The sequence below is a fragment of the Natator depressus genome, chromosome 24, assembly GCF_965152275.1.
Source record: "Natator depressus isolate rNatDep1 chromosome 24, rNatDep2.hap1, whole genome shotgun sequence".
Lineage (NCBI taxonomy): Eukaryota > Metazoa > Chordata > Testudines > Cheloniidae > Natator > Natator depressus.
The window spans coordinates 8,573,400-8,586,993 of NC_134257.1; the positions used below are offsets into that span (position 1 = coordinate 8,573,400).

The 13,594-nt window shown below is 49.8% G+C and overlaps 1 protein-coding gene across 2 annotated transcripts in view; it reads right to left on the bottom strand.

Moving 5' to 3' along the window:
- Nucleotides 1-3,411: 3,411 nt before the first annotated feature.
- Nucleotides 3,412-13,594, bottom strand: part of SNX27 (sorting nexin 27) — a 48,726-nt gene continuing 38,543 nt past the window's right edge. The window contains exons 9-13 of one of the 2 annotated variants that reach the window (XM_074938811.1): nt 11,317-11,466; nt 10,709-10,837; nt 10,295-10,354; nt 8,230-8,292; nt 3,412-3,852 (exon numbers count right to left, since the gene is read on the bottom strand). In XM_074938811.1, coding sequence (XP_074794912.1) covers nt 3,805-3,852; nt 8,230-8,292; nt 10,295-10,354; nt 10,709-10,837; nt 11,317-11,466 — 450 coding nt within the window. In that variant the 3' untranslated portion in view covers nt 3,412-3,804. The remainder of the gene's footprint in view (nt 3,853-8,229; nt 8,293-10,294; nt 10,355-10,708; nt 10,838-11,316; nt 11,467-13,594) is intronic. The other variant, XM_074938812.1, reaches the window with a different exon arrangement.

Below are 13,594 nucleotides of genomic sequence, written 5' to 3' on the forward strand. Positions count from 1 at the left end.
ATCTTGCGGCCCAAAAGAGCCACTAGCAGCCTGGGACTGCAGGGAAAACCTAATATTGCTCCCCAAACCCACCCTGTTTCTGACCAGCTTAGATCTAAAGTTGGTGTGAAAAATAATTCACTGCATGTTCCAACCAATATTCTGTGTTTCCATCACTACGTAGGTCCTACATCACATGCTATATGTCCCTGTACACAGGACTGGAAAATAAGAACAGTCACACTGGGTCAGACCAATGGTCCATCTAGCCAGTATCCTGTCTCTGACAGCGGCCAGTGCCAGATGCCTCAGAGGGAATGAACAGGACAATTTTGAGAGATCCATCCCCTGTCATCCAGTCGCAGCTTCTGGCAGTTGGCAGTTTAGGGACACCCAGAGCATGGGGTTGCATCCCTGACCATCTTGGCTAATAGCCATCGATGGACCTATCCTCCAGGAACTTATCTAATTCTTTTTTGAACCCAGTTACACTTTTGGCCTTCACAACATCCCCTGGCAACAAGTTTTGCAGGCTGATTGCACATCATGTGAAGAAATACTTCCTTTTGTTTGTTTCAAACCTGCCGCCTATTAATTTCATTGGGTGACCCCTGGGTTGTGTTAAATTAAATGATTCAGGGATGTGAGGGAATTAAGCCTTGGGGCATCTAGAGGCCACAGAGCAGGAAAGGAGGTGGGAAGTAAGAGGGATATTTGCAAAAACTTTAAGTCCATATATTTAAATGATAATGCTTTCGCAGCTGCCCTGAATGTAGAATTCAGCTGCTTCTAAAAGCACTAACCCCCACAAAGTTTCTTCTTATTTTAATAAGCATCTAGCTTTGAGTGAGCCAGGTGCATTTCAAATCCAGTTCTGACTGAGAAAACTTAGAAGCTGCTTTCCTCACGCCATCTACAGAGCACAAAAGCTGGTTTGCATAACCTGTTGGCCCAGATACTTAGGTTGCGTCCAGCAATACCAAATTAAAGGAGGCGGGTTTCTGTGCACCAAGGCGTCCAATGGATTAACGTATTAAAGCCCCTTATACAGCCACCCAGCTTCCTCGGCTCAATTTGTTTTCTTTGCAGAAGGGACACGTAATTGGTTCAAGATCTAAAGCAGAGGGTTCCTACTGCAGCCTTTAATTCTTTGCACTCACTCAGACTAGTGTACCTAAGCTACCTAATTCACACCTAGAAATACAAAGTTTGTAAGCAAAAATTTAGAGGCCAGCAGAACACTGGATTCTAAGTGCAAGGCCAATGTTTCTCCTAGGCTGATGCTGCTCCCGCTTCGACTTGTGACTGGAAGGATACGGTCTATCTTTAGAGAGCATTTTCTGGCCCACAGTTTAAAGCAGCCTCCTGGCAGACCACACTGGGTTCATGCCATGAAATGCAGTGTCAGATCCCACATGTGGCAAGCTGGGTACCACGAGCCTCAAGGGTCATCCTGCTTTATTAAAGAGATTGATTCTTAAAGGTAAGGGTTTATCGAGTTAGAGCAAGCAGGAAGCCCTGCCCATGTTTCAGCTTTGAGTCTTTCTTTGCAGTTTCTCAGATGCACAGGGAACAGACAACCCAGCTCAGGGGAAAGTTGACAATTGTCCTAGACTTCTTTCTGAAGACGGTAAGCCAATTCCATTGCTCTCGTTTCCCTCTCTTCTTCCCCTCCTGTCTACACTGACTGTTCATTCAGTCCCACGCTCCTTAGCCTCTCGCCTTCAAGGTCCCCAGGCTCCCTCTGAGGTTCTTCCTGAATCAAAGGTGGGCCTGTTTGACCTCTCCCTTTGACCCACCCTGGAGCTGAATGTGCCATGCTCCGGCCCTGCCTGCCCAGAAGGCAAGACAAGGAGCAGGGCCTCCAATGCCACTGAGTCCCACAACAGGGCAGAGCTCTGTACTGCTGCCATGCCAGCTGGGCCCCACACTCAGCAGATCAGGTCACTGGCAAGGGCACCGTTGCCATTAGCTGGAATGGGCGAGTGAAGAGTTACCACTATGATCCACAGGGACCCCAGCCTAGATCAACACGGGAAGAAGTTGCCAAAACACCAGTTGAGGCAATAAATCAGCCAGAGCGGCGACAAGGATGACCTGACCGCTCACTAGCGAACTGACCTCAAATGTCCTCTAGCCTATGGCTGCCTCCTTGGGTCCTTCAACCTGCAGCTGACTCCCCACATCCAGTCCTAGAACCACACACCCGGGGCCGGGGGGAGGTGAAGCAGTAGGAATGCATAACATCTTCGTCTATACAGGGCCAGAACCCCCTCCCCTACAGAAAAGTCTTTGCACTGAAAAGCGCTTGGAGAAGCTGGAAAGCGGCACCATACTAAGCTCTGCTCAAGGGCAGGCGGAGGGCACGAGCAGGAAAGGAGAGCAATTACCCAGGCTGTTGCTTGGCTGGCTAGAACAGTTCAAATTCTCACAGAGACAGGGTTGTTTAAAACCCGTCCCTGCTCGGGGACGCCACCCTGCACTGCCAGACCTCGTCTCCCCCACCATGCCTGGGCCGACCGACTGCTAGTGAAATACAGGCGTCAGCACGGCACCCAAACAATGCTGCTTCTGTCCTGGAAAGCTGCAAGGAGCAGCCGAAGTCCATCAGGAAGATACCAGATCTTTGGCTGCGACAGCTCTGGGCTCAGTCTCGCCCCGCCCCGAAGAGATCTGATCAAGGAGTGGGTAAAGCCACAGATGGAGCCTCACTTCCCCGCCAAGCTGGATGGAGCTAATTCTGCTTTGGGCTCTCCTTTTCGCACCTCTGCCTGAGGACCAGAGAGCCTGCCCAAGGACTATGCACCATCCCAGCTCCACTTAACCCTTCAAACTATGGCTGCAGTGGGCCTTACACTGAGAATAGGCCTTAATCTGGCTCTTTGGCAACGAGGTGAATTTTGCTCCTTCAGGCTTTGATCCAAAGTCCATTGAGGCCAATGGGAAGACTCCAACTCAAAATCCATCCTACCCATAGCGTTCACAGAGTCCCATCCATTACAGTATCACACCCTTCGTGAACATTTACACCCGTGAGTAGCCCCACTGATTTTAAAAATGCTACCCGAGGTAAGGATGCAGGATCAGACCGTCAGTGAACAAAATCCCCTCTCTCCTTGTCCCACTAGCTCTGAAGCCAGCTGCTTTACACACTTCTTAAAAAGGTTCATTGCAAAAAATGAAAAGAAAAAAAAAATTAAAAGCCTGTAAACGTGTCAAGGTCCTTTGAGAGGAGAGGTATTTCCCTGTAATGTAACTTTTTTTCTTTTTTTTTTTTCCATTAAAGTTAGTTTTTAAAAAAACACGATGGATTCGGAGGAAAGAGATGCGTGTAAAAACGCAAGCTTAGAAAAGGTACTGCTGCTGATATGAAATTTTAAAAGAAATATATAGATATATATGTATATACGTGGGGTATTCTGTATATATAACTTTCTTTTTTTCTTTCTTTTTTTTTTTTTTTTTTACATACATACATATATATGTCTGAACAGTGCAAATGGATGGCATTTCTATTTCCAGTTGTAAAAAATATAATATAAGCACAGTCCATTTTCCAATGCAGGACCCAGGTGAAACGAAAAAAGAAAAACAGAATACCCTTGGGTGGATTTTGTCTGTTGTTGAAAAGTTTTCCCCTCTTGTTACTCTGATAAGCCTGCTGGTTTTTTCCTAGTTGCTTAATTCCATAACCATGAAATTCACAAATGGTATTGTTATTAATAATATTTAGTTTAAGGGCTTTTAATACAATAACAGAATTTTTTAAATCTTTTTTTAAGTGTTAATTTCGGGGGGGTTTACGTTCTTCCACGACAGGAGGGGCTAAGTGGCAGCGTCCCTCTGCTGTGATCTGGCCATCTGAAAGATATTCTGAAAGAGAAGAAAGGGAAATTAAAAACAAGATGTTACTTACAGTAAGCCTCTGGGTTTGCTCTTGCAGCCTCACTAATCATCAACCCTCTTGGGGCAAGTTAGACAGAGGGCAGCCTCCTTTGCAGAGGGGGAAACTGAGGCACAGAGAGGGTGACTTGCCCCAACGTCACTTGAAGAGTCCACGGCAAACCAAAGAACAGATCGCTGAGTCTTAGTTCCAATTCCCAGTCCCCCACTCTAGACCCCTTCCCATTGCTGGGTCTCACCACTAAACTAAAGTCCCTCCCATGAGTGAAGGGCTACCAGGATTAGAAAACCTGCCTTATAGCAAGAGACTCAAGGAGCACAATCTACGTAGCTTAATAAAAAAAAGAATGCTAAGGGGTGACTTGATCACAGTCTGTAAGTACCTGCGTGGGGAACAAATATTTCCTAACAGGCTCTTCCGTCTAGCAGAGAAAGGTCGAATACGATCCAATGGCTGGAAGTTGAAGCTAGACACATGCAGACTGGAAATAAGGTGCACGTTTTTAACAGGGAGAGTAACTAACTTTTGGAACAATTTCCCAAGGGTCATGGTGGATTCTCCGGCAGTGACCATGTTTAAATCAAGACTGGCTGTTTTTCTAACAGCTCTGCACTAGGAATTTCTCTGGGGCAGTCTCTGGCCTGTGTTCTACAGGGGGTCAGACTAGATGATCACCGTGGTCCCTTCTGGCCTTGCAGTCTATGACTATGAAACCTCCTGGGGCTAGTCACATGAGGCTCCGCTAATGCTCCTCAGTGCTGACCTGCAGCTCCTCCACCTGCTACACTAGTCCTGCCCTCCCTCCTCGTTCACCTCATTCTTCATCTGCTGCCCCCTGGACCATTCCAGCTCTGCCAGCACCTCACTCCCCACTCGCAACCTCCATTCCCCAGCCCTGTAATCCAATCCTGGGCACAGCCTGGCAGTGAAGCTAGGCCAAATGGAGGTTCTGCAATCGACTGTTCACTTGAGACCCAGACAGGACTGCTGAGGGAAACGACTGGCGCTCTAGCCCACCGCATGAGGCAGCCTCCTCCTCAGCTTCCCAAACCCACCATCACCCTAGGTTTGTCTGTCTAAGAACACAGCAGCGCAGTGGTTGAGAGCAGGCAGATCTCCAAACACACACACTGATTCCTTGCCAGTGCTGGGTGCAGAACTGATTCAGGTACCCGGATCTCCAATCCCCAGCACCTTGGGATGCACAGGCTGCAATTCTCTGCTCCCGCTGCACTCCCTGCAGCAGCCGAACAAGCTGGCTTGATGGATGACACCAATAACCATGAGTAATTGCCATCGCTGGCAGCAAGGGTTGGAGGACCAGCCTTGTGGCAGGCAGCAACAGCAAAGATAGACTCCCCCTGGGCGTGCAGCTGTAGATTAACTTCCCCCCAGCAAGGATGAGGTTTCCATTCATGGCAGGGGCCTTTGCGGAAGCTGCAGTCGGTCTCATGGCAGTGTGTTATAAAGGGGAGGGGTTTATACTCCCATCTCTCTAGAGGTTTGTCAGTGAGTGGACGTGGGAAGCCGTGCTGTGGAGGGGAACCAGCATCTGGCCTGAAACAGGTGAACTCCCAAGAAAGGGAAGGAGGGGAATCCAGACAGGTTGCACACACATTGCTCCTCTTTGAAGCAAATTCATCCAACTGTCGGGTGGTTTGTTGCACTGATTCTTTTGAACAAGGCATTTAAAAACCAAAGTTCCTGGTTGTGCCAAATGGTCATTAAAAATCTCACAAGAGGGTTTTGCCCAGGTGTCCTTTGTCTCAACTCCCCCCTCCCAATCCCATAACCACTGTGCCCTGGTGCCCAGGCTGTCCACTCACAATCCCCACTCAGAGGTGGCTGCATTTCAATAGTGAATTGATTCCTCTGCGGATTGCTTTGGGAGCCGGCAGAGGGAACAGAAACACACGGCTTCCCTCAGTCAAGGCTGCTTCCCCCCTCTCCAGAGTTCCTCTAATTTAGTGCTTATCACCACAGCGTTTAAGTGCTGGTTACCCTTGTGACTGAATTAAACCACTGATCTACTCTTCCATATGGTCACAAGGGGGCATCTAACAGCCTGAACACTACATGACACTGCCAAGACAAACCCTGGCACCGAGTCTCAGAGCCCAGGTCGGCTGACTCAGGCTCACAGTGCTTGGGCTGTGGAGCTAAAAACAGCAGTAGAGAGGCTGGGGCTGGAGCCCGGGCTCTGGGACCCTCCCCCAGGTTTCAGACCCCAGGCTCGAGCCAGAGCTGGAACGTCTACTCAGCTATTTTTAGCCCCATAGCCTGAGCCAATCAGCAGAGGCTCAGAGATGTTTATTGCAGTGGAGACGGACCCTAAGCCCTGAGTAATTGTGAATTGCAATCTCCTCTCTAGCCATATTACTGACCACATTTTACAGCCAACAACTGACTACTCCAGCTGTCCAGTGGTCACCACGGCAAACCTGACATTTAATGCGGGCTGAGATTCACATTCCCACGTTCTTAGCACAGGGAATACGGCGCGTACCATTTGAGCTAACCACAGTGACGTTAAATGGCAGCCACTGGTATTGCTTAAATGCTAAATAAAAAGGGGAAGCTGCCGTTTTTGTGTTGCTTTGGAGGTCTAAGTGACTTAATGCCTTAATTTAGGACCTACGAGCAATTAAGTGGAAGGCATCGTATACAAATGCAAGAACATCTGGAAGCTTAGCAAGGGGAATTATCTAGATCTGAGTTCTCCAGAGCCAGAAGGGGCATTGCGGGCAAAGACACGTCATAAGCAATTTTTACAGGTCAATAAATCAAGTATGGAAATTCCATGCTGCTCATTGTGTCCTCCCCTACCCCTGCACATATGGAATAGGCCACAGCAGTCTGCAGAGACTTCACTTGGCAAGATTTCTGGCACATAGAGATGCAGGTCAACAGCACAGGCCTATGCAGAACCAGACGCTGCATCCAAATACAGCTGGAGGGGAGGGACAGAATCAAGTGCATTCAGAGCTACTGCAAGCGGCCTTTACTTCAGCAGTAGAAATGGCTGGGCTCTCACTCGGAAGGAGGAGTGCAAGGCAACTAGACAGGAACTGGCGCTCACTGGAGAGCCTCAACTGAACTCATCCACCCTCCTTTAGAACGCGGACTAATGAATCCTCGAGTGCATTTAGGGCAGCAACGGTGAGATGAGGAGTCAAAGATTACCCTGCAGGAGCCTTTGGCACAGCGGAAAGGCTGGAGACCGCACCACAGCCAGAGGTTAAAGCAGAGCAGAAAATGGGTGAGGGGAGGGCCTCAGGACTCCGGCAGTAAACAAAAGGCCTAGGCTCTCGCAACACGATGAGTGTCGGGTTTGGCTGTGAGATGTGTGTCACGTACACTTGGACTGTATATTAAGGTGTGGGCAGCAGAATAAAACCCTGAAACTACGTCTACTCTACAGCGCCTACACCAGCATAGCCCCTAGCAGAGACGCAGCACAGGCCGACAAATGGATGGGATCACCTCCCCAAATGACATTAGCTACGTAGACAGGAGCACTTTTCTGTTGGTGTAGTTGTGTCTACACTGGGGGTTTGGTCAGCACAGCTACGTCGCATGGGGGTGTGGCTTTTCACATCCCAGACTGACCCAGCTCCCCCAGTCTAAATTTTAAGCATAGATTAGGCTTAAGATAGAAAACCCCAGTCAGGCAATGGAAACTTCTTGGGGGCATCTGAGGGCAAAATTTGAGGCTAAAATCTGTAGAATCAGTGAGAAATGCTTCAGCGTAACTGCTTAGCAGACAACAGCAGGGCGGCTTTACTTAAAAGATTCAGCTACACAAGATGTTTTCCCACCCCACTATTCAATTAACCCCTTGATTACTGAGATGGAAAAGAGATCAGGACCTGCCAATCAAGTGGTACCAGAACGCCCCTCCAGCACTACCATGGTAAAAGTTGGCATGCAGCTGCCGGGATTAGTCTTTGGTCCTTTAAAGAAACTGAAAAACGTGTGTCCCCTTTACTGCTCCTTTCTGACCTCCTTTCCTTCTCATCTGGGAGTAGAGACAGCTTCACAGGTAAAGTCTCATTCCAGGTCCTCCAAAGATTACCAGTGTCCAGGACCCATCAGGACTAAATATTTCCAATGTAAGGAAACAAAGAACATTTCTTAAAGCGGCATGGCAGTCTCTCCCCAGCATACAGCAGCAGGAAATGTTTTGCTTTGCAAGGTTCCTTTAAGGACGAGCTGACACTATTATGAATGCTATTCTACACTAGCAGGAATTGGAATGGAGAAACAGGAAGTAAATAGTAAGTCCGCAGTACAGCAATCAGACTGGCTCACAGAGCCCAGATGCTGTTTGCTTTCACCCCAGTTACCTTGCTGCACATATTGTCTTTACTGAAGTTCTTGTTATGCTTGTCTGTCGCTTCCTCCTCCACCTTTACAAGAAAAAAAAAATATAAAGGATATAAATAAAAACTGATGGGGTGGGAGGGGACTAAATCTATTTCTATTGTAGTGGTGAATTTAGGGATGGGATTTGGGAGGTTCCAATAAGCACCCCAGAGCACCAGGCAATGAATTTCAACTGCCTACTATTCTTTCTGTTAGGAACTGATGACCTACGCTCACCACACACGCTCAAGACATGGCTGCTGCTAGCCCTGCTCAGACACAAGTGCAGAAAGAGATGCGAGATGTGAACGTTTGGACTTAGCCCCTGGAGCAGATCAATATTTCCCAAGCAGAAGACAGTAACATGAGGTCCCAACGGAACGCTGCCCAGTGCCAACCCAAAGAACATGGATGGAGTTAGAAGTCTGTATACACTGACCAAAGAGCCTCTTCTCCCCCTCGCTGCGTACCCATAGTGCCCAGCTGTTGCATGTGATTAAGAGCCAAAAATCCTGCCAGCCACCGCAGTGAATGCTGCCCCTGAGGAAATCCAGCAGTGCACGTGGCAAAGGCATGGTTATGTACAGATGAGAGCTATCCAGACTGCCAGAGCATATTCACATACCAGCCTCAGATCTCTGGGGTATAGGAGCCCACACAAATATCAGCACGTCAGTCCTTACAGAAATACACATCTGCTCCAGGCAGCTTGTGTTCAGAGATGGCACCCAACAGTGTTCTAATAAGCAAAGCTAGTCACTTCTAGAGGCTGCCTGCTTCAGGATCAAGAGACGATAGAAGTGACAGAATTGATCCTCAGAGGTAATGGGTTAAGCAGCGGAGCTTAGCAGCACAGAACAGACTAATGGCCCATTTAGCGCAGTATCCTGCCTCCAGCAGTTGCTTATATCCAAGGCTCCAAAAGGAAGACACCATCTCCCTTTATGTACTGGGATGACTGAGAATCACCAAGACAATAGAGCAGCACAAGTTTTCCAACAGGCACCTTGTGGCGATTCAAGACACTACACATGATGATGCCCAGCACATTGCTAATATCAGACTTCGGCATCCTAGGCAGAGGAGCTCTGCATCATCTCCTCTGAGCCAACCACCTGGAGGGCAGGTTGCCAGCTACCTTCTTCTGCCATCTCCCTGCTACACTGCAGTTAGCTGTAGCAGGAAGCTGTACCATGGGGACACAGAGCCAGGCAGCAGTCACATGGGGATAGGGAGACTCTGGCAGGTGGATGAGGGGTGGCCAAACATCTCCTCTAAGGACCAGGAGAGGATGGACAGGTGCATGCAGTAGAAATAGAAAACACTGAATACAAACAAGTGAACAAGCAACAGGTGGGGTGGGCTTATTTGCTAAGGTCTCCTTGGCTTGGAAAGAAACCCCAACACCAGCCAGAGTCCCACCTAAAAATGTAATAATTTACCAAGAGGACATCATGACTGAGATTCTGAGCATGGGATTCTTGGTATAATTAAAAAAAAAAAAAAAAAAAAGATACTTTGCACTTCTCCAGAGCCTTCCCCTGCAGGATCTCAAAGCTCTTGATGAACAATTGAGCAGTCCTCATAACCCTCCTGGGAGAGGGAGGCTTTGCTCTCTCCTTTTAACAGATCAGGAGACTCAGGCAAGGGAGTAACTTGCCCAAGGTATGTCAGGCAGTGACTTGCAGAGGCGGGTGTTTGATTACCCCATGCCACACACGCCCAGTACCACCTCTTCAAAAGGAGTTACGCGACGCAAAGGATGAGACGATCAGGCCCCAGGAGTCCTGACACCCAGCTCCCTGTTCTAGTCACTCCCATCCAACAGCTGCAGATAAAACCCAGGAGCGACTCCCATGTGGCCACTCCCAGAGCTGGGAATAGAACCCAGGAGTCCCTGCTATCAGCCCTCCACACTACACAACACTCCCCTCCTTGTTTGGGCGGTAAGCCGATATTGCGAACGAGTATGAAAGCTTGCCAGGAAAAGGTTACTGCCAACTCACAAATGTACTAAGCAATTTCTGTGCAGTTACAGGATCTTACCTCCTTCCTCCACTTGAGCTCACAGAACACCCGCTCGAAGCACTCGTGCATGTAGTTGAACTGAAAAGATAAAGCAGCCCATTCTTAGGTTGACATAAAGCCAAGCACAGCAGCAATGGCGCTGTGCAGCTCCGAAATGACAGCCGCCCATCAGAGAGCGGGACGGGAGTCAGAAGCTGTACACCCAGCTTCCGTTTACAGCAGGGGAAGACAAAGGTACCAGCTCTAGCCAGCAAGAACTTACTGTATCTCTGGCTCCTCCTAGTGGCTGTCTGGTTACGCAGCGCAAGGAAAAGTTGAGTGTCAAATCTTCTCTCACACCAAGAGATCAGAGCAAAGAGAATTTTACACCAGTTTCTAAAAACTGGGCGAGTCCCTCTCCTTAGTGCATTTGCAGTTAACAAGGTCACTTACATATGGGGTGAAGATTTTAACCCATCGAGGTTTCTTCTCTCCTCGTGCGTATTCAAAACAGAATGCCATTCCCTCTTCGTCTGTGTCCCACCGCTGCATCTCGTCCCACTCAAATGCTATTACCTGGTTCTAAACAGAAGAAGAGATCAGGGTCCAGAGCGGGCCATGCTCCAGTTGGGAGGGTCTTGGCCAAGGCCGAGTCAGGAGGCAAGTTAGCTCCTGAAATGCTACAGGGCAGATCTGAACCGGGGCCGGGGGTGGGGCAGAGTGCAGGGGAAGAGATGAAAAAACAAGGGAGTCCCAGGAATGCTGCAGAATGGCACGCAGGGGAAGTGGGGGTACAGAGCGGTTCTGCTAACGCTGCAGAGCTTGCCGTGGGAATCCAACATAGCAGCTGTCCCTGTAATCACACAGCAGCAGCCATCCCTGTAATCACACAGCAGTGCATCTACCACCCTGTTTTAAAAGCCACCTCATCCTGCTCTCAACTTTACTCTTAGAGCAGCTGCAGTATCCCAGGAATGGGGAACCAGTGTTCTGCCTCTTCCTACAGCAAAGTTGAACTTCCTCAGACCCAGGAAGCCCTGCCATGTCCTTGAGTTGCTTACCTCTAGCTGACCCTCCTCTGTGCAGGCATGGAGTTTAAAGTGCTTGACGCTGATGGCTGTAATCACATGACCCTTTCGCCGGGAGTCACAGGAGCAGTGGGGGAAGATGATCTCATTGTAACCCTCACATGTCCGCAGCATGTTTAAATACTGGAGAAAAGCAAGAAAGTGATGTTAAAAGAGCCAACACAAATGAAAGGCCCCCCCATCACCCCAACCCTCTGCAATCCCCTCAGTGCCCCACAGCCCCTTACTGCAATCCCGTACTCCAAATATGAACCTTAATTTCTCCCTCTAGCTTTATGATTTGAAGTGTTTTATGTAAGGTTTTGGGGACAAGAGCCATGTCTTCCAGTGAGTTTGAACAGCTCCTTGCACAAGAGGGATCCAATCATAACTGGGACCTGTAGACTCTATTGCAATAGGAACAGTTATTAATTAGCACAGGTGAAGTGTTCCAATTATATTACCTTGACATTGGCCCTTTAACTCTATTTATGATGTTTGCAGTAGTTGAAAAGCCAGTGATGGAACAGCCCATAAAGGAAGGTAGGGGCTCAAAGCTTACTGGAGTGTCTCAGCAGTGAAGCAGGCAGGGGGAGGGGGATATTTAGTATTCACTGTGGTAAGCAAATACATGGATTAGGGAGTGATTAGAATGCCTCGCAGGTGACCTGGAGCTCCCCACAGAGGCATTTCAAGCTCCTAGAGCAATGATCTGTGACAGCTGTTACCGTCAAAAAGGGTCAACAGGGCTCCCACTAGTACCAGCATGGGCGGCAGGCGGAGCCGCCTCTGGGGAGGCTAGCCGCCAACTCCACCCCTTCCGCCTGCGCCCTCCCCACAGCCGGAGCTGCAAGCCCCTCCACCCCCCAGCTACAGGAGCCCCAAGCCTCCCCAGGCCTGGGCAGAGGAGCTCCAGGCTGGCCAAAGCCTCGAGCGCCCCCAGCCCCCTTCACCTGCCTGGAGGAGCCCTGGGCCAGCCCTCTCGGCTAGAGGAGCCCTGGGCCAGCCATGTACAAGCCCAGAGTGCTCCCACGCCGCCTGGAGGAGCCCCAGCCGGGCTGGCCGAAGCCCCAAGTAGAGGAGTCCTGCAGGACTGGCCAAGGCCCAGAGTCCCTCCCTCCCCCCTCCACCTGCCCGGAGGAGCCCCGGGCCAGGTACAGCCTGGAAACCCCTCCCACGAGCATAGGAGTCCCAGCCAGGGTGGCCAAACGCCGAGCCTCCCCGCACCTGGAGAAGCCCGGGGCTGGCCACAGCCCTGCCGTGCCTCCCCTCCCCAGACCCAACCCGCCCACGGGAAAAGAGTCTGCAGAAGATGCTTTTGATATGCTCCATGCAGGTTCCGGGGTGGCTGAGGAGGCACATACAGTACCACCTCCTCAGCCACCCCAGAACCTGCATGGGGCATAATAAAACAAAAACTTCGCCGCCAAACGCCACAACCGGGGGTCCGGTGCCCACAGCAGCTCTGGGGGAGGCAGCGCCTCCCTGCCCTATTATACCTGCTGCCCACGAGTACAAGGCGCAGTAAGAGCTGGCAAAGACTAACCGGGGAGAGGATTTCAAATTGGGAGGTCATTGGCACCAGAGACCAGCAATCTACAGGCAGGAACAATGCTAGAGGCTGTGAGCATCCACCAAAGGTGGTCAGGGAAATAAAACCTGACAGGATGGAGCTCCCAGTCATAAAGGACAGCGGAAGGCCCCATGTTTATTCAGTCTCAGTGATCCCAGAGCAATTCAGTAAGTTATTCCACGTACAAGCCCAGTGATTCTTCTGACCTTGAAGCTACATTTTCTGCCTCTGACAGCCCCAGCAGCAACAGGGAGGCTAGGACCAGAGCTCAGCTCACTGTGTGGTGATGTGCAAGGCAGGGTAACACCCAGCTTGCTCGTGCGCAGCCTCGTTGGCACAGACCAAGCCAGAGGTGTGTAAATAAAGTTCACTAGTGCCATAAGCACTAGCTATGCAGAGTGCTTGGCAATGGGTTTTAGAACCTTCCCCTGAAACGTTTGGTACTGGCCACAAAGAGAGAGGAGATACGGGATGAGACGCACCACTGGTCAGACCATTCTTGTTCTTAGAACAGATCCGGATGGAAACAGCCCTTTGATGATCAAATACTAAACAGGCAGAAGAGCTGCCATAAAAGGACCCCAACTGAGTGATTTATAAAAAGTCGTTAAGTGCTGTAGATTTACCAGCTCAATGTTTTTTAAACAAGAATTGAGTCTTGCCCCAGCGGCACATACCACACAAGTAAGGGAGTCTGAC